The sequence below is a fragment of the Lactuca saligna genome, chromosome 4, assembly GCF_052625555.1.
Source record: "Lactuca saligna cultivar CGN05327 chromosome 4, ASM5262555v1, whole genome shotgun sequence".
NCBI lineage: Eukaryota > Viridiplantae > Streptophyta > Magnoliopsida > Asterales > Asteraceae > Lactuca > Lactuca saligna.
The window spans coordinates 6765037-6785272 of record NC_136420.1 but is presented as its reverse complement, the minus strand read 5'-3'; the positions used below and the strand labels follow the sequence as shown (position 1 = coordinate 6785272).

Below are 20236 nucleotides of genomic sequence, written 5' to 3'. Positions count from 1 at the left end.
GATGACATGATTATTACTGGTGATGATCATGATGGTATAGAGTCTTTAAAGCGTGATTTGGCTGACCGTTTTGCTATGAAAGACTTGGGATTACTTCGTTATTTCTTGAGGATTGAAGTTGCTCAATCTCCAAAGGGTTATCTTTTATCTCAAACGAAGTATATTTCAGATTTGTTTGAACGTGCACGACTCACGGATAATCGAACAGTTGATACGCCTATAGAGAGTAATGCAAAGTACTCTCCAACTGATGGTGTCCCATTATCAGATCCAAGTCTTTATCGTACCATTGTTGGGAGTTTGGTTTACCTGACTGTCACTAGACCGGATATTGCTTATGCAGTTCATGTGGTTAGCCAGTTTGTCACTGCTCCTACTACTGTTCATTGGGGAGCTGTTCTTCGTATTTTGAGATATTTACGTGGTACTCAGTTCCGCACTCTTATGTTTCCTTCTTCATCCTCTCTTGAGTTGCGTGCCTATAGTGATGCAAATTGGGATAGTGATATTTATGACCGTAAGTCCACTACTGGGTATTGTGTTTTTCTTGGAGATTCATTGATATCATGGAAAAGCAAGAAACAAGATGTTGTTTCTCTATCTTCTACAGAATCTGAGTATCGAGCCATGGCTATCGCCACTTGTGAGATTGTTTGGTTGAGATGGCTTCTTACAGATATGGGCGTTCACATCTCTCAGCCTACCCCTTTGTATTGTGATAACGAGAGTGCGATAATGATTGCCAAGAACTCAGTGTTTCATGAGCGCACAAAGCACATTGAGATTGACTGTCATTTCACACGTCATCATCTCCAGAAGGGCACTATCTCCCTTCCTTATGTTCCTTCCTCTTTGCAGATTGCTGATATTCTTACGAAGCCGTTGACTGCTCCTCGATTCCATTTTCTGTCTGACAAACTCTCAATGCTTATTGTTGTTGCATTGTGAGTTTGAAGGGGGATGTTAACCTAATAATATTTTGGGCTTTATTTTGTATTGGGTTTTATGATTGGGCCTTTCCGCTAGGAAACCCTAATTAGTTTGTCTATATATTATGTCTTTCCTTTTCATTGTATTTGTACTTCTCTTTGATAATAATATGAAACCCTAGCCGTTATATGTATTTCATTTGTTAGTTTACAGTACCCAAGGCATCATCTTCATATTTGATCATAACATCAACAAGACGATCATCCACACTCCTCTATCTTTCACAAACTAATCAAAAAATAACCCACAGATCATATGTTTATATTGAACAATTAGAGTTTGATTCATCATATACATGACGATGATCCAAGATCCACCACATTTGTCTAATCATTAGTAGTAGCATATACATGTGACACTTCTACTGGTTAATTTAGGTTAAAAGGACTAAAATGATATGTCATGACTCACTTTATGCCCCCGTAAAGCCATAAAATAAGTTTAGGGACTGATTAGAGCAATTTCGAAAACATTGTAGGGTTGCAATGTCATTTCCCTTAAAGAAAGTATCCAAAAATACATGAATAACTTAAGCCATTGAAGTAGAGGTTTATGAATCATTGTGTTTCTTATGAATCGTTTAGTTTTTACATTACATATAGTGTTTATGTTTTATTCCAATATGAAAAAATAGTAATATCATTTGAAAAATTACTAATTAATGGTAATATTGTGTTCATTCTTGTTTGGCCAATCTATATAAATTAAGAGCCCATTTATGATTATTAGTTTATTACATCAAATCAAACTTAACTTCTTCCGTTGGCTGAGCAGTTTAGATTAATAGGCCTAAAAAAATGAAATAACCCAACAGGCAACAGCAAATAGTTCATGCCTTCCCGGCTTCCTGGATTGTGTAATTTTTACAAAATAATATCTAGTTATATTAATTTTTTTTATCAATGATTAATATAGGCATAAAAATAAATTTAAAATAGAGAATATACTTCAAAATTAAGACGTTACATGTTATAGAAAATTTGAATAAGCTGTATTTTATTATTGAGTAAGTGGAGAACAAAATCTGAATAGAAAAATAACCAGATGATCATGGAGTTATTTTTAACGCACATGTTTAGATTGATTGCATGTTTTACAAAGAGACATATGTTAAGAAATTTCTTAAACTTTGACATTTTAAGAAAACATATTATATTATTATTATTTTTCTTTTTCATTAAAGTCTCTATCAAATTAATAACCAGTGAAACAACTTTTTGTAATAAAATAAATTTATAGCTTTTTCAGGTCCTCGGTTGAAGGTTCTATACAACAAAGACGATACAGCTTGTTATGTGTAAGTGTAAGAAACAAGATTAAAGAGAAATATAATATGAAGAAGAAGAAAGAGATAGCAGCATGTACTAAAGGAAAGGCGTACAAATATTTGTATTAATCATGATAAATACATGTATGACAATAAAATGTTCCGATAAGAACAGAACATTACATATAAAACAACGTTATTCAAAAAAGAAAAGTTAAAAACACAAATACAAACAAACAGAAAACAGAAGCACAACAAAATTTACAAATATCAATACAAGACAAGGCAAGAAAGACTCTTTTGAGTCTAGTTATTGAAAACATGTAGTAGTAGTAGTTAAAAGTCATTAAAATAGAGCGGATGTAATGCCAAAATCAAGATTCCAAAGACTAAAACCTCCTCTCACAAAATCATAGTGTCCTCCTCTTAATGAAAGCTGCTTTTTCACCACAGCTTCTTTCACAAAAGGATATGTTAAAAGGTTCGCCAAAGATACATTCACAGCCTCCTGTAATATTTCATTTTCATTTTTAACTAATAAAAAATATATATATTATGAATTTAAGTTGGTGTGAAAAATGAACATACATACCTTCTCACAGTTGGTACATTGATCAAGAAAATCCAAATCAGTGCAATCTGTTTTCACCTTGCTCTTTGCTGGTAAACCGATTTTCACCCATTGCTCTATGAAATCACTGTTCATTCAATATGCAAATAAAAATAAAAATAATTGTTATTTTATTACGAAAACATGATAGTTATCAACGTTGAATGAGAAAGTGGCGACTTACGTGGCAGTGGTTCCATCCTCAGGAATGGACATGAGCCCTTTGATCCCACCACAACAGCTGTGTCCAATGACTACAATATTCTCAACCTGAAGGTACAACATCAACAGCGTAAGGGTAATATTGTCAATACGTTATATATAAAAACTAAACTAATTGAATATTTTATTATTATCCCTCTCCCAGTTGATAGGATATGAGTAAATAAATACTAATAGTCTAATACATTTGATTAAGTAATTGGTCCATGACAGATTAGAAAAGAAAGAAAAAGGATATAAGTAAAAGAAGTGGGCCACCACCTCGCTCGATTGAGTATCGTACGCCACCGTTTTTTAACGCAAACTTTCTACTTTCTTTTTATTTTTAGATAAGTAAAAAGGAAATGCTAAACTTCCGTGAAGTCGTGAAGGAAAAAAAGGAATTTAATCTATCCTTTTTGGTCTAATTAATCAGATTTTAAAGGATTATTGTTTTTATAATAAAAATATATCATTAAAATAATAAACTTTCAGTTTGGAGTAAATTAATTTAAAAAAAGTTATATTCATTTAAATGCATGTTACATGACTTGATTCAGTCGTCTTTACCCATTCAATGTATGTTTTCTTTTTAATTAACATTTACACTTTAGATCAAATATAATTTAATACCAATTTTATGAACGAGTTGAAATTGCTAACCGAGGACACATGTAACGACTTTATTACATGTGGGAGACATGAGAATGAAATGAACGATATCCAAAATTTTGAAATGTGATCATGATAAGTTGGGTTGAAAGGTTTCCAAGGTAGGCCTTCTTTTAAATAATGAGATTTTCAACACAATCAAATCTTTTTAACATGATATGTTTGATAAACACGTTGACCTTAAGATTGAATAAACGGAGTAATATAGGTGGAGTCATTTTATATTAAAAAATAAGTTTAGAGTTAGTTAAATAAGTTAAAACCTTAAATGATTGTCGAAATTTTAATTGTAAGATGCTTTGACCTCCAATTTTATAGGCAATGAGCATGAGAAATGAGACATGATCAATAATCTAGAATCTAGATACTCTTTAATCAAATAAGTTCTTTTTGACAAAAGGGCATATATTGTTAAACCGTATGAAGGGCATATTCCAAGGGTAGATAGAGATATGGGACACAAAAGATGCAATACAAAGTAAGAGTTGAGTTGGTCAAATTGCATCCACTCCCAACACATTTAGACATTTACCACCGCAGATTGCTTCCTTTTACAAAAGGAGAAAACCAAGTACCACTAAATAGAATAAAGTCCGGTATGGTACATAGGGTCCATAACTCACACCACATTTTCCTATCATATTTAATGCTCTTTTTCTCACTTTCTAGAATTAAAAATAAGCTAGTTTTTTTTTTTTTTCTTTAAGAAAACAAATAATTTCCATTTTTGAAAAAAGAAAAGTTCATATATTAACAAAATTTTATCTGAAAAGTCATTACTTTGTTTATGTATTAAGAAAAACCATTGATATTTGTAAATGTTTTGAGAAAAAAATATTATTTAACTGCTATAACCGATTAGAATGTCACCGTTAAATGTAAACATAATTTATTATATTTTTCGGAAAATAGATACACAACTTAGTGATTTTATTGACATAATTATATTCTACATTTAATGATGACCTATTAATAGGCTATAATAGTTGAAGAATGGTGTTTTTTTAAACATTATTAAATGTAATAACTTTTCTAGAAAAAAACGACTTTTTTAATAAAATGTTAAACATATAGACTTTTCTCAAATTAATATTGTATGTTATCAAAAGGTTTTCAATCCAACGATATCAGGTGTTAGTTTTTTTTCTTTGAAGGTTTATGAAATTAAAAATAATTAACAGTAGATTAGATTTATTGTTTAAAAAAAAAACAAAGTTTCAATTTTCACCTTTAGATGCACCACTGCATATTCGACGGCCGCTCCTACACCGGAGTGTTTAACCTGTACCAGATAATGATTTTAATAAGTCAAGTAGTCAACTAAGCAATAATTAATCCATCAATTATTTGAACCACATATCCACTATCATTGAAAGCAACCACATCCAAATATCGAATAACAAGATAACGAAAGAACCAAGAATTTCATTTAATAAATAACGCTAACCAACATAAATTTTATAATAGTTTATGTTAGTTAATTTGATTTATACTATAAAAACAAATGTAAATTGATATAACTAGAGTAGATAGATATTTTTGTTTCAATATATAACCGAAAACCATGTGCCAGCTTAGACAACATGTTAGCAATTATGCTTTGAAAGATGCTTATGGGTTTGACTTCATTTAGTCTTACTTAGATGAATAGAAAACGCTTATAAAATTTCTCGATTTTCTAAATGTTGAAATCAATTAATTAATTAATTAATTATTGAGTTTGAAGGATCACCGTGTCATAAGGGGGAACCATGTTAGCAATGTTTCTGACAACAAATGCTTCGCCTGGTTGGAAGTCTAGGATGTGTGATGGGCAAACTCTAGAATCCGAGCATGCAAATACCAAGAACTTTATCATAGTTCAAACAAAAAACCCAAATCAGAACATGAATTATGTTTATGTTACATATAAAGAATTTAAAGGAGATTCAAGTGTAAATGTAATTAATGTAAAATGAAATCATTTATTGGTCGGTTTAGTGTGAAATTACCTTTGGGCTCTGCCCTTTGGCAAGCTCACCATACAAAGCGGGATTTGTTCTGGAAGAAGAAAACATGAGGAAACAGTTAGATAGTGCATGAAACATGAAGTGTGAGATAATTCAACTCATAAAAATAATGCAAAATAGTAAAATAATATCACCAGAGTTGAGTTTTTTTTTTTTTTTTTCTTGTTTAAAGTCAAGTAATGCCTAAAGGAGAAATAATAGTGTCGGCTGGTGGGTCAATCATCTAATTATCTAAAGAATTTGGAGCTTTATCACGAAAGATTCAAATATTTTTCTAACAAAAGAAAAGGTAAGTGGATGATGATTTGTATAAAATATGAACAATAATTCGTGATTTTTAATGGTATAATATATAATCTGCTTCTTCCCATTTTATAGGATAAATTAATGAATTTTTAAAGCTTTTCAACGAAAATGACAAAATGGAAACAATAAATATGGCAGAATGGTTATATCCCACTACATAAAAATGAGCAGAAATGATTTGAGTAAATCCAAAAGGCTGTACAGACGGACGTACTCGTATTTCTCTTTCTTAAACCGAGCGAATCCGTCCTTGATCCTCTCCACCGGATTAAATTCGTCGCCACCTGCTGCCTCCAACTCCGCCGTCAACTGTTTGATCTTAGCGGCGGCAACGGCTTGAAGCTCACCTTTCTCACTGCAAAACCGTTAAATTTTACGGCGTTAGCATTGCCGGTAAATACGCCGGAGAAAAAAATAGAATTGTAATAAACTACGGGACCCGCCTGATGACGGCCGGCTGACGGCAGCTGTATTAGTCAATTGTATGGTGAGAAAATCAAAGCATTTCATCGAATTAATAATGCTAAAATTCTAAAGAGGACAACTCTGATCCATTTGTTTAAAAGTGTGAAAACAGCCGGCCAACGGTAATCATCAGAGAATTGATCAGTCGTATACTAAAAAACAAAAAAAAAACACGGTTACCCCAAAAGCTTCTTCAATCCATCAATGGCGTCTTCACATGTATAACCATTAGTTGCCATGTCTTCTACAACCTGAAAATTTCACGAAATCCAGTAAGAAAAAAAAAAAAAAGAAGCAAATTCTATCGCTAACATGTAAAAGCTGCTGATTATACATCTATGAATCGGATCAGATTCATAAACACATGTTTGTGATTAGATCATATCTGGATCAATGAATGATCGGCCAATTAATTCAAAGAAGGTGGGACATAAATCTAAACAATCGATGATCGGAGTATATATAAAAAGTTAAAAACTATCGAATCCATGAACTCTGATGATGATTTGGTTGATAATGGAGTAGCCATAAACCTTGTTAATGGTGTGACGATTATAAGCGTGTTGAAGCAAAATCTGCTGCTGATTAAGAGGAGAGAGATATCAGGCCACACACGTTTGTGTGACGATAAAGTGGGGGCGCCTCTATTTATAGACTGCCAAACAAACCTTAGTTGGACTTTTTTATATAAATTTTTGTGTTTATTTATGTTCCTTAAAACATTTACATATGTAACATATGTGGCTGACTAAAAATTACATTCTATTTTATTATATGTAAATCAGTTATTATAATTTTTTAGTTGAAATTGAATTGTGTTAGAAAAAAAAAATAGGTATAAGCTGTTATTCATAGATTATTTTTGATAAAGAATATTCATGAGATGTCTATACATATTACTGCTTGATATTATATTAGTAAGATAATTTGTTCATATGTTGTTTATGTGTTAAATTTTTTTAATTATTTAAATAAGTAATATATAAAAATATATTATTGTGTAAAAGGTGTTTACGAAATGGGATTAAAGTTCAAAATTGAGATAAAGAAATTCGTAACTATGTGTTTTTTATATAGTTTTTACCAATCATAATTGTTCATCACTTAAATAACCTCATATATCCAACAACATAAAAAAGTCTCCAATATTTAAATTAGTTCTACAATTTTGAGTTTTAAATTAATTTCAAAACCCAAATTGAGATACTCGTTTTGGCCGTGTATGTTGATTTGTTAGTTGATGGTTTGGAATGTATATTAAGTGTTTTTTCAGATATTTTTCAAGTTAATATTATCTGGTATTATTGTAATAATAGTTATATCACATTAATGGTTTGCACTGTGTTAAAGACAATGACATAAGTATTACAGTATTATTTTTTCAAATGAATAATATTATAATATATTATATTTTAGTATGATTTGTAAGCAACATGATCAAACGAGGCCGAAAACTGGCAAATTTTTAGGACTTGGTTTAGAGAATTTTTACGTTAAGAGGAATTGCGTTATTTGGAATTAAAATTTAAGGTTTAGTTATTTATATTCTATGATTATATAATATTTTATTAGGATTTTCTAATATGTGTTCTGAAGACATATATAAAAAACATTAATTGAAATATTAATTATAAGAAATATTATCATAATTAATGATGATAAATATTAATTATGTGTAATATTATCATAATTAAATGTAAAATACATTAATTGAAGATGATGAGGTTGGGTTTAAAACTGATATAAAATTGACAAACACCTGTATTCTCACCCACTCATCGTACACCCATCTCTCCGTCGTTCCCATTCCACTTGATAAACGGAGGGTTGTGACACCCTAGAAGTTGAAGGAGTCAGATGCAGTTCATGAGTGTTTGCTGATGATGAAGGTAGATCTAGGAAATTGAATACCCAGAGTGGTAACTGATGAAGGTCACCAAACGGAGGCACATTCACGGTGTTCATGGGTGGGGACGACGTAACTTAGAGATCTAGAAAACCCCAACCCTATAAAAAAAAACCTAGAACTCGATTTCCAGAAACCCACATCCCATCAATTTTCAGATATTTCCTTTCTTCTCCCATCATCACAAGGATTTTGTTGAAGTACTCACATCTGGATCGAGATTCACATGTGTACATGTTCTTTATTTTGTGTTTTTCACCACCGGTTTCAAGATTTTTCTTTATCAGTTTCTACATCTGAGTCGATTTTTGGTTTTGCATCTGGATCGCTTATCTAGGTTTTCCATCAATAATTTTTGGGTTTTTGAGCTTTTCCACATGGATTCTCTATGTATGCTCATCATTGAGTGTGTTGAACAAAATATATTCAGAAAACCCATATCTCCATATGGTTCTAACTTAATACTGTGGAAAGAGAGAAAGAGGGAGAGCCAGAGAGAGAGGGAGGGAGAGAAAGAGAGAGAGAGGGAAGGAGAGAAAGAGAGAGAGTGTGTGTATGTGTGTGCGTGAGTGAGTGAACGACAGGAGGGGTGGGTGAGATTTTTATTTTTATTTTTATTTTTTGGTTATAAAAATATTAAAGTGAACATTCAAAAATTTAAAAGAGAAATTAAAAGGGTATTATAGTCTCTTAAAGTTATTTTGAATTTATTAGGGAGGAGGGTATCATGAATATTTTAAGGGAGGTACCGGCGGTACCTCCAAGTTAGGACACCTTCTTGAGCGGTTTGAATATTTTGGGTTGAGTGGGTTATATATGCGGCTTCATTAACCCGTATATATCATTTTCAACTCATGTAATAATCACTTGTACATTATGTATTAAAACTTTTACCAAATCAATTTTTTATATTATTTAATTAGTTTTTAAATTATTTTATATATTTTTAATATTATGTAAATTAGTTTTGTATAATTTTTATTAGTTTGTGTTTATTTTAAAATAAAAAATTAACTAGGTTGAATGGGTTGGGAAAGATATGATTTTCATGTCTTGTGCGTTGAGAAAGATAGAAGAGAGAGGATATAGAAATTCTGATGTGTCAGTGGGTTGAGAGGGTTGCGAGGGGAGGACTCCCTCCTCCCTTAGGGATCAAAACCACAAAAAATATTCAACTTTTGACCAGTGGGTTAAATCGAAAACTTTTTGGACATCATCTATATTTTTTGACAAACCAAAAGGACCAAATTTTAGTTTATTCAAAAATAAATTTGAAGATCTAAAATTTTAGAAAGTTCGAATTTGATAAAATTGCAAAATTGGTCCATGTGGTTTTCAAAAAATTGTGGATAGAATCTAAAAAATTTCAACTTGCATGGAAGGTCCAAAATTAGAAACTTTCTGCGGTTTTACTCCCTGAAAGACTTGAAATGACTTTTATGTCTTTTAATTTCTTTTTTAAATTTTCTTTATTTATTTTAATTGTTTTATAATTAAAAAAAGAATAAAAAGAAATGAGCCCTACAACACCCCAACTCATCCTATATTTCTTGTTCTCTCTTTCTTTCTTTCTTTCTCTCTCTCTCTCTCTCTCTTTCTTCTCTCTCTCTCTATATATATATCTCTATCTATCTATCTATCTATCTATCTATCTATCTCTCATCAAAAAGTCGTGGGCTTCAGTTACTCTCCATTCTTACCCATTTTTCCTATCGAGAAGCCCTAATGTCATCGTCGGCCGCCTAGATTTCTTGCTGACACTCATCGCCGTAAGTATCTTACTTCTCATTGCCACTATTCCCTATCTCCTTCTTGAACCACGTGATTCATGTCTTGAAGCTTAAAACCTACCATCACAAAACCTCGATGGTAGAAACCCATTGTCAGACATCTACATATTTTCTGACATTTCATCTTCGAGAATCTACCTTCCAAACCCATTGTTGGCATCCTCCCGTCATTTTGCCCAACCTCCTGATGATTGAACCCCACTATGGATTTCCTAATACAGCTCAGATGAATCTCATTTTCCCCTCAGGAGGTCAAATTAAACTTTGATCTATTTATCATCTTTCTAGAGAAGTCGGTCAGGTTCAGTGAAACTCTAATTTGTATATAGAACTGAGAAGTTCGCATTAGATCAAAAGAAAAAGAAAGTCGAAGTATGTGTAATAGAGAAAAAAAGGTGAGTTTGTAAATTCCAAATTTCGAACTAGATAATAGATTCTAGGTGGGGTGATTCAACGGTGACGGGAGAAGGAAGAAAAGATCAGGTTGTTCGGTGGTGCTCGACTTTTGATGAGTTATCAACGGGTAGGTTATGTTCTCTAGTGTTGAAAACCACCAAACATTGTGTTCTAGTACCACACAAGTCAACTGAGTATATATTCCTAATTTTCAGGCGTTGTATTTGTGTGTATGTGTGTGTGTCTTTGAGTTCATGTATTGAATCATCAACTATGTATATTTTTTAGTTTTTTAATGTATTTATGTATATGGTTTGGTTTGGAGGAAAATAATAATGAAGAAAATGATCAGAAGAGAGAGAGAGAGAGAGAGAGAGAGAGAGGAGGAGGAGGAGGAGAAGGTGTATCGATGGAGAGGGTGGGATAGGGCTTAATTTTACTTTTTGTTTCTTTTTCTAATTATTTAAATACTAAAATAAATAAATAAAATGGAAAAAAGAAATGAAAAGGGCAAAGTTGACATTTCAAGTGAACTAGAGACTAAAATCATGAAAATCTTAATTTTGGATCTTTCATGCAAGTTGGAAATCTTTTGGATCTTATCTACAGTTTTTTGAAAACCACACTGACCAATTTTGCAGTTTTATCTTTGAATTTATAAGAAAAAAATATATTTAATTATGAAATTTAAAATGTTTAGTTCTTATTTAAATTTAAATAAATAAACATTTAAAATAATTGAATTCAATTTTGAAATTCAGAAACTATTAGGAAAGTTATATTAATGAATTGAGTAAGTTACACGAATGGTCCCTGTGGTTTAAGGTAATTTACACTTTTGGTCCCTAACTTATTTTTTTACTCGGAAGATCCCTAATGTTTGTTTTTGTTACGTGTTTGGTCTCCGTTTTACCTAAAAAAACTATTTTACCATTGATTTTTTAACTTATATAAATAAACACACCCCAACCTCACCCCCTCACATTACTATTTAAATAATAGTTTTTTTTTTCTTCAGGTAAAACAGGGAACAAATGCGTAACAAAAACAAATAGCAGGGACCAAACGCATAATAAAAACAAATAGTAATGACCTTTCAAGTTAAAAAAAATAAGTTAGGGACCAAGCTCTCAAATTACCCCAAACCATAGGAACCATTCGTGTAATTTACTCTAATGAATTTGATATGCATTTATTATTATATTTAAATATCATATAAAATTTAATAAAATGAAAAAAAAACCATAAAATAACATATTGATGTAATTTAATCTAAAATTACCACAAAATAATATGTATCATAACGTATAAGAGAATGATAAGTGACAAAAATAGTTTTATCTATTAAAGTAAGATAAAGAATTCATTTTTTTCTCTCTCTTAAGAGTTTAACAAAGGTTCTCTTACTATAAATAGAGCTAGCGGTCATATAATTATTTAGTGTGAATTGAGATTTTGATAAACTTTTTAGAAAATAAGAGACAATGGTTAGAAGAACAAAGATTGTTTATTATGAGTTTTGTTAGATTATGGGTCTAAGAATCGTGATTGCAATAATTTTTTAAAATTTGTGATTTCAAACCTATGCAAAACCAAAGTTGGGATAATCCAATAATGATAATTTAAAAGTTAATCACTTCTAAATCTGAAACACATAAAAGTAACTTTATTGTTTTGAGTTTTTTATGAGACAGATGGAAACAAATGATCAATGGAGATTAAAAGTGTTAAACCATTTTCTAGAACATCAATTCCTTATATGCAAGGAAGATGACAGTTAGAAGTTAGTTACATAAAAAACATTGTAAATCTGTTTAGGTTTCCGAAAGTTGCTAATGGATCCATATGCGTTGGCCCTTGGAACCTTGTACCTAAGGGTGCTGACCCTAGGACAATCGTATTCATGAGTTTATATTTATCACCTCAAGTGTGCATCATGCACCTCCAATCTCGGTGAGTAAATAAAACATAGTCTATCTCAATACTAATAATAACTACTATAATATGTTGATAACATTAAAATCATCAACAGATTTTAAAACGTGTTTGTTTGGCAAACTTGTTGGTAGTTGGTAGATGAAAATTATAATTCTTATTAAGTGTTCAATAAAAAATAATTATTAGCTTTTAAAGTTGTAAAATCAAATAAAAGCTAAAAGCTTAAATATCCTAATAAATAAAAGTTTCTAAAGACTACTTGAAGTATTTTTATCGATTATGAGGTTTTTTTTTTTTTTTTTTTTTAATAACAAAAACTAAAGTATCCTAACAAATAAAAGTTTCCAAAAACTACTTAGAAGTATTTTTTCGATTATCAGTTTTTTTTTTATTTAAAATAAAAACTAAAAGCTCCTATTATGAAACGGTTTTTCTTTTCAAATTATATTTGTAAAAACAAAAACAAAAGCTTCATGCTTAACACGCCATTAAATGTTTTACATTTTTTTTTCGGATTTCCAAGATATTAATTTATCATATATTTGCCAATATGTAGATGTATTGATTCAGATAAGCTCTAATAAATTAGGGCGTATTTGGCACGGAGCGTCTGAAAGCGTTTGAGAACTTCTAGCTTCTAGCGTTTGATAAAACGCTTCGTTTTGAACAGAAATTTTCGTTCGACACTATAAGTTTCTTGCGTTTAGTTTAAACAAAAAACTCAAAATCTAAATTCTATTTCATGTGGCGTTTAACAATACGCTACAAACTATCTGATATCAACTAATTTTGCTGAACATGCCCTTAGTTAGTTTATTTTATTTTTTTCATAACATGTAAAATGAAAAACAATCAAAATAAAATATTAGAATATTGCAGATCTTCATTCTAACAAAAATATAAAATTAAGTTATTAGCATAATAATATAATAATAATATAAGCATGCTAACTATTTATAAGGTAGAAAATTAGGCAAGTATCTTTTCACCTATATGAATGTGTATATACTTGAAATTAGATTGAATTTTTTAAAAACTATACTTTTAAAATGTCTAAAATAAAAAAAAGTTATTTTGTCATTAGGGTGAGGGTTGTATTATTGACTCTTTCTAAATACGATATTTTGTGACGAGTGGAAGCATGGCATACATAGATTTATTATATTTATATAAGTATATGTATATGTATATATGTATATAATATAAAATATATGTATATTCAACGCGCGATATAAATTTAACATGGGAAGGGAATAAAAGAAGCTTCAGTGAAATGGCTGGCCAGTAATCGCGCGAGGGAGGGGTCTATTTCTACTCTTAAGACGATTAAATTTCATTAAATTAAGTCCTAAAAGATGTGGCTAGAGTGGAAACACTAAAGACGATTAGCGGCCAATTCTCACGGGTTTCTTGTATGGCTATTTCTACCAAAAGATTGGATTAGGTAATAGATTTTTTACGTGGATTATATATGCTTCTTGGTTTTTGAATTTGTCTGTCTTTATCTTGCATAGAATATCAAAGAGTGGATAAGGTTAGCAATTACAAAGTATTAGCAAACGATTTGAATGCAATGTGATTTTGTGGTCAATCATATTTCACCATCTTGTATTTGCCTTCGGAGTTGGGAAGGACTTTTCTTCGATTTCCAAATTTATAAGCCTTACGTAGAAATGAAAGGTTTAAAAAATTTACTAATCATGTACAGTATATTAGAGAGATTTATGGGTGATGTTGGAATTTCCATTTAGAGATTATTAGAGAGATTTATGGGTGATACCATGGAAACATGAATTTATGTTGAATGAGTGACTTGTGTGTTTGGGAATGATAGGTAAACCATTTATAGCTTGGTGTATAAACACTATTTTGTTTTAGGGTAAGCCAAATAATATAAACACTATTTTGTTTTAGGGTAAGCCAAATAATATACAAAATATAAACAATGGTAAAATTCTTTAAACGATAACAAAATGTAATTATATATGCATTTTTAACTAAATTATTTATTTTAAGTTGCACAATTTGCTATTTTACATCATTAAAATAATCTAAAATGAAGTTTAATCGATATAGACAACAATATAAAGGGTTCGGTTCCAGTGAGGACACCATAAAAATTTTGAAAAAAAAATATACAAATCATAAAATCGAGCATAATACTATATTGGAGAGAAAAAAATTAAATTTTTTTTAGATCATTGAAATTGAATCATGTATCATTTGATCCATGATTCAATTTTAATGATCCATTTTTTTCAATTTTTTCTCTTTCAATATAGTATTATGTTTCATTTTATGATTTGTATTTTTTTTTAATTTTATAAAAATATCCTCACAAGTTCTCACAAAAAAAATCCTTACATGATCCTATTTATATGTAACTTTAATTTTGTGCGGATAAGCCTCTACAAATACATTTACCAAGATAGTTTGTTTAGTTTTGTTTTTATGTACTGTCATGTTTTGTATATATATATATATATATATATATATATATATATATATATATATATATATATATATATATATATATATATATATATATATATAGAGAGAGAGAGAGAGAGAGATTTATTCAAAAACATAAATACCATACGAAAATACAAAAACAGATTTTATCTTATAAAAATCAAACATATGTATTTTAAAAATTAATTATTAGCAATAAATTAAATATAATAAATTTATATGGAAGGTTGTTATGATAATATAGATTTAAGGATGGTTATAAATAAATTTATATGGAAGGTTGTTTTTTTTTCACATCCTTAATCACTTTTAACTTCAAATTTTCATAATAAAAAAAATAAAACAAAAACATCTTTTGATAATATGAAACAAATTCTCATGTATCATTGATTATCATTATGTAGTTCAAAATTTGGGTTAATATTATAAAAACCCTAAAATTTTAATGCATAATTGGAAAAAACTCTGATATTTTTTTTTATTATTGTTGTGACCACAACTTTCTCACAGAATTATCACTCTAACCCATTTAACGAGTTTCATGGTTAAGTTGATTAACTTTTTGCAAAATTAGTCATAATAAGTTCAAATTTAGTCCCTGAGGTTTGAAAAAAAATTACACCACATGGTTTTTTAACTTTATTTTTCGTTTTTTGTATATTTTATTTATTTTCGGTTTTTTTTATAAATATATGTACATTTTTTTTTATTTTCGTTATATATATATATATATATATATATATATATATATATATATATATATATATATATATATATATATATATATATATATATATATATATTATTTATTTTCATTTTTAAACTTTATTTTTCAACAATTTTTTTTAACCTTTTAACCTTTTATTTTCTATTTTTTAGTGTATATATATAGAGTATATTAGAGTTTTTTTTTTCATTTTTCTTTTCGTATTATATTTTATATTTTTCACGTTTTAATTTTTTTAATTTTTTTTGTTCTTTATGGTTTTTCTATTATTTTTTCTAAGGTTTTTTCATATTACAATTTTTGTTTTCTATTTTTTTTTTCCTATTTTAGTTATTTATGGTTTTTCTAATGTTTTTATTTACTTTGATTCACGTAAACGAACTTGAATTCAATATAAATTACTATAACAAGTTTTTTTTAATAAAGATCGATTAATATTATTATTATTATTATTATTATTATTATTATTATTATTATTATTATTTCTTTTTTTAGTCTATTATCAAAGTGAAAAATATTATCTTGAATTTAATCTATTGATATCACATATAGAAATATGATTTAATTTGGAAGTTATATAACACATTGAAACACTAATTCATAGTAAACAAACTATTTTTTTTTTAATTTTCATCTTTTCGTAACATAAATATAATAGCACTAAAGAAAAAAAAGAAAATAAGTTTGACCGAAATTACAAATATAAGCATAACTACTTTATTTACTTGAATAAAAATAAAAAAACAATTACAAAAAATTATAAATTATCAAAATTGTAATATACTCTAATATATTAATACAATTTATATTTTTTGAAAAATGTCAATAAAATACAATAATAAAAAAACAAAAAAAAAACAAATAAGAAAAAAAATAAAATAATAACAAGATAAAAAAATAAAATATAATACGAAAAGAAATATGAAAATACCTAAAAAACTCTAATATACTCTATATATACACTAAAAAATAGAAAACAAAAGGTAAAATGGTTTTAAAAAATTGTTGAAAAATAAAGTTAAAAAATGAAAATAAGTAATATATATATATATATATATATAAAGAAAATAAAAAATGTACATATATTTATAAAAAAACCAAAAATAAATCAAGTATACAAAAAACGAAAAATAAAGTTAAAAAACCATGTGGTGTAATTTTTTTTTCAAACATCAGGTACTAAATTTGAACTTTTTAGGATTGAATTTGCAAAAAATAAAAAGTTAACCAACTTAACTATGAAACTCATTAGGTGGGTTAGAGTGATCATTCTGCGAGAAAGTTGTGGCTACAACAATAATAATAAAAAAAAAATATAAGAGTTTTTTCTAATTACGCATTAAAATTTTAGGGCTTTTATAATATTAACCTTTCAAAATTTAGATGAATTCTTATCCAAAATATAAAGTTAAACAATTTCTTATGTATCATTGTTTGTTTGTGAAATAAAAAGTGTGAAAAGGATACTAACCACTTCACAATGGACAACTGTTATTATTGAATGTACGAACACTATTAAATACATGAAACGAAAGAGTCCCTAAACATAAATAAAGGATGACCTTGTTTATCAAATTGTATGTTTATGTGTGAATATATATATATATATATATATATATATATATATATATATATATATATATATATATAGAGAGAGAGAGAGAGAGAGAGAGATTTAATCAAAAACATAAATACCTTACGAAAATACAAAAGCAGATTTTATCTTATAAAAATCAAACATATGTATTTTAAAAATTAAATTTATTAGTAATAAATTAAAAATAATAAATTTGCATGGAAGGATGTTATGATAATTTAAATTAAAAATATAGATTTAAAGATAGTTATAAATTTTTTTTCACATCCTTAATCACTTTTAAATTTAAATTTTCGTAATAAAAAGATAAAAGAAAAACATGTTTTGATAATATGAAACAAATTCTTATGTATCATTGATTATCATTATGTAGTTTAAAATTTAGATGAATTCTTATCCAAAATATAAAGTTAAATATTTTCTCATGTATCATTGTTTAAGATCAATTTTTATTTGAATCGAAATGAAAATTTTACTTTCTAAATGTGTTCGCTTACTATATTATATAACTGATAAAAAAAAAAAAAAAAAAAGTAATAAATTGAGAGAGTAATAAAACATTATGTGTGCGTGTCTTACTCTTATGGTTGTGGGAGTAGTTGTCCATTCTAGCTATTTAAAAGCCATCATAATTGTCATAGGCCACATTTGGAAAGTGCCATTCGAATAACAATTGACTCTTTAGAATTATTTTTCCTATAAAAAATAGAAATAATCGAGTGTATGACATAAGGAAAGATAGATATACTTGTATTTTAATTAATACTGATTACTTTAACTGATTACTTTAATTGTAAAGATAAATATATTCTCTTTTATCATTTAACATGTTAAAAAAAGGTTAAGTATCTACTTAATCCAAGTATTAACAAATTTACACGATATTACAGTATTACTCTATTAGTTATGGCCAACAAATCATCTTAATTTTATCTTGTTAATGGTATTTTACATATTTAATATTTATTAAATAACTTATTACATTTTGTGTGAAATTAACTATATTATATTTTTTTAAATCATTGACTTAGTTTTGACCGATTATATTTTTTATCCTGTTAATGGTAGTTTACATACGTAATATTTATTAAATAACTTATTACATTTTGTGTGAAATTAACTATATTATATTTTTTAAATCATTGACTTAGTTTTGACCGATTCAGTTGTTGACTAACCAAATTTTGCTTTGTTTAGGCGCCTTGTGTGACCTCCCAAGGGACTAGCTTGGAATAGTAAAGGTGTGACGATATTTATGAATATTAATATATTAATAATATTTATTTAATTTAAATATTATTTAATTTTGGTTTGTAATAAGTATATCAGTTTTGACTCGTTTATATGTAAATCCATTGTTTTAGCTTGCACATTATTTTTGACGGGCCAAACTCGGAATTATTCAGCTAATATGAAAGCGAATCTAAAGTGGACTCAAATAATAAGATCTCATAAATTGTTTTATTATAAAATTACTATAATAATAAAGTTTTTATTTTTTCAATCATATGTAACACATTAACTATTTATAAAACTCAAATAATTTAAAAGTAGACTACTGATAACTTTATATCACAATGTCAATAATACCAAAGCTCTTACCAATGGCTTTTTGGCACAACATAGCGCGATGCAACTCTTGAATTTCCCAGCCATATATTAGACTTTTATGCTCATTCACTCCTGTTGCAAATCACTAAAACGCAATTTTTAAGCTGTTTAAGGAATTTTCTGAAAAGAAAACATAATTTACTTTTAACCTATGGTAAATGACTAAATGTCATCAAACATTGACAAACGCTGTAAAAAAATGCTCTATTAACATGGTCCATTTTAGTTTCTAATGTCTATCATGCAATCATAAAGTGATGTTTTTTTTAGAAAAATACACTATAAATTAAACATTAATGGTAAAAAAACATTATCATATCCCATTTATCTCATGTATAATGACTTAGTACTTATAAATTACACTTGTAGCTTTTATAAACTATACGTTATGAATAATGAAAACCTCATATTTCATATACACACTTTCGATTTTTTTGAGGAAAAAGTATTAAACATATGGTATATATAACTAGGTTCTTTATATAGAAGAAAGAAAAAAATACCTTAGAAAGTAATTTGTTTCTCCAAACGAAGCAAGTGTGCTTTTCTCCCGAGACAAGTCTTTCATGGGGATATGGTGCTTAAATTGGGAGAAACAAAGAAGGGGGTCGAAGAGCCCAGAACAAAAATTGCTATGATGACTTGTACTTTTTCTAGCACAACTTGTACATTTGTGGTGTTCGATAACTTCGTATCTATGAAGAAATGGTTATAAAAATCCTAGTAGACAAAATTAAGGAATGAAGACAATTTGGATAAAGAAAGTGATGGGGGAATTCACGTAGGCTTCTGAATGTGTTATCTTCTTGAAATGAGAGAATGTTACACATTTAGAAATCTGCTCCATATATCCATACATTTACTTATGCCAAAAAATGGGCCATAAAATCCTAAATCCTAACAACATTTGCAAATTCTTCAAAGAAAATACAACAAATTCTACGCATTTTAAGATACAAATCTATTAACTTAAAAAAAATCCATAAGTTATGAATTATTGTTAGAAAGAAATTTGTTCCTTTTAGTATCTTCAACTCTAACTCTATATATTAAGTAACTTTTTTTTTTTGGTATAAAAATGAGTTTAACCATCTACAACTAACTCTATTTTTATTTACAGAAAGTAATGTTATAAAAAATATTATTCTAAATTTGGAGTAGCACTATTATTTATTGGGGGTGAGTAAACCGAAACCGAAAACTGAAAAACCGCCAAAATCGAAACCAACAAAACCCAACAGTTCGGGTTTAAGTCTTTTTAAAACCGAAATATTGGGTT

General features: G+C 28.2%; 1 protein-coding gene across 4 annotated transcripts; it reads right to left on the bottom strand.

Moving 5' to 3' along the window:
• Positions 1-2352: 2352 nt before the first annotated feature.
• LOC145041129 (carbonic anhydrase 2-like) lies at positions 2353-19705 on the bottom strand. Of its 4 annotated transcripts, none has more exons than XM_078989071.1 (10): positions 19461-19705; positions 18949-19029; positions 6701-6771; positions 6270-6410; positions 5732-5780; positions 5473-5589; positions 4969-5022; positions 3052-3137; positions 2850-2955; positions 2353-2765 (listed from the first exon to the last, which is right to left on the bottom strand). In XM_078989071.1, exons 2-10 carry the CDS (start codon positions 19000-19002, stop codon positions 2604-2606), a joined length of 840 nt encoding a protein of 279 aa, XP_078845197.1. In that variant the 5' UTR covers positions 19003-19029; positions 19461-19705; the 3' UTR covers positions 2353-2603. The 4 variants fall into 4 exon arrangements, with proteins under 4 accessions (XP_078845197.1, XP_078845196.1, XP_078845199.1 ...); XM_078989070.1 differs by having other exon boundaries at positions 18949-19042; positions 19461-19601; XM_078989073.1 differs by lacking the exons at positions 18949-19029; positions 19461-19705 and adding an exon at positions 7054-7184.
• Positions 19706-20236: the final 531 nt, after the last annotated feature.

What these genes read in the sequence shown, in the direction of transcription:
- LOC145041129 (XM_078989071.1), bottom strand. Translation starts at nt 19,002, where the DNA reads ATGGCTGGGAAATTCAAGAGTTGCATCGCGCTATGTTGTGCCAAAAAG. An exon ending in TTTAAGAAAGAGAAATACGA is followed by an intron (nt 5,781 to 6,269) that starts GTACGTCCGTCT and finishes TTCTTCTTCCAG; the next exon opens with AACAAATCCCGCTTTGTATG. An exon ending in ATGCAGTGGTGCATCTAAAG is followed by an intron (nt 3,138 to 4,968) that starts GTGAAAATTGAA and finishes TTGTACCTTCAG; the next exon opens with GTTGAGAATATTGTAGTCAT.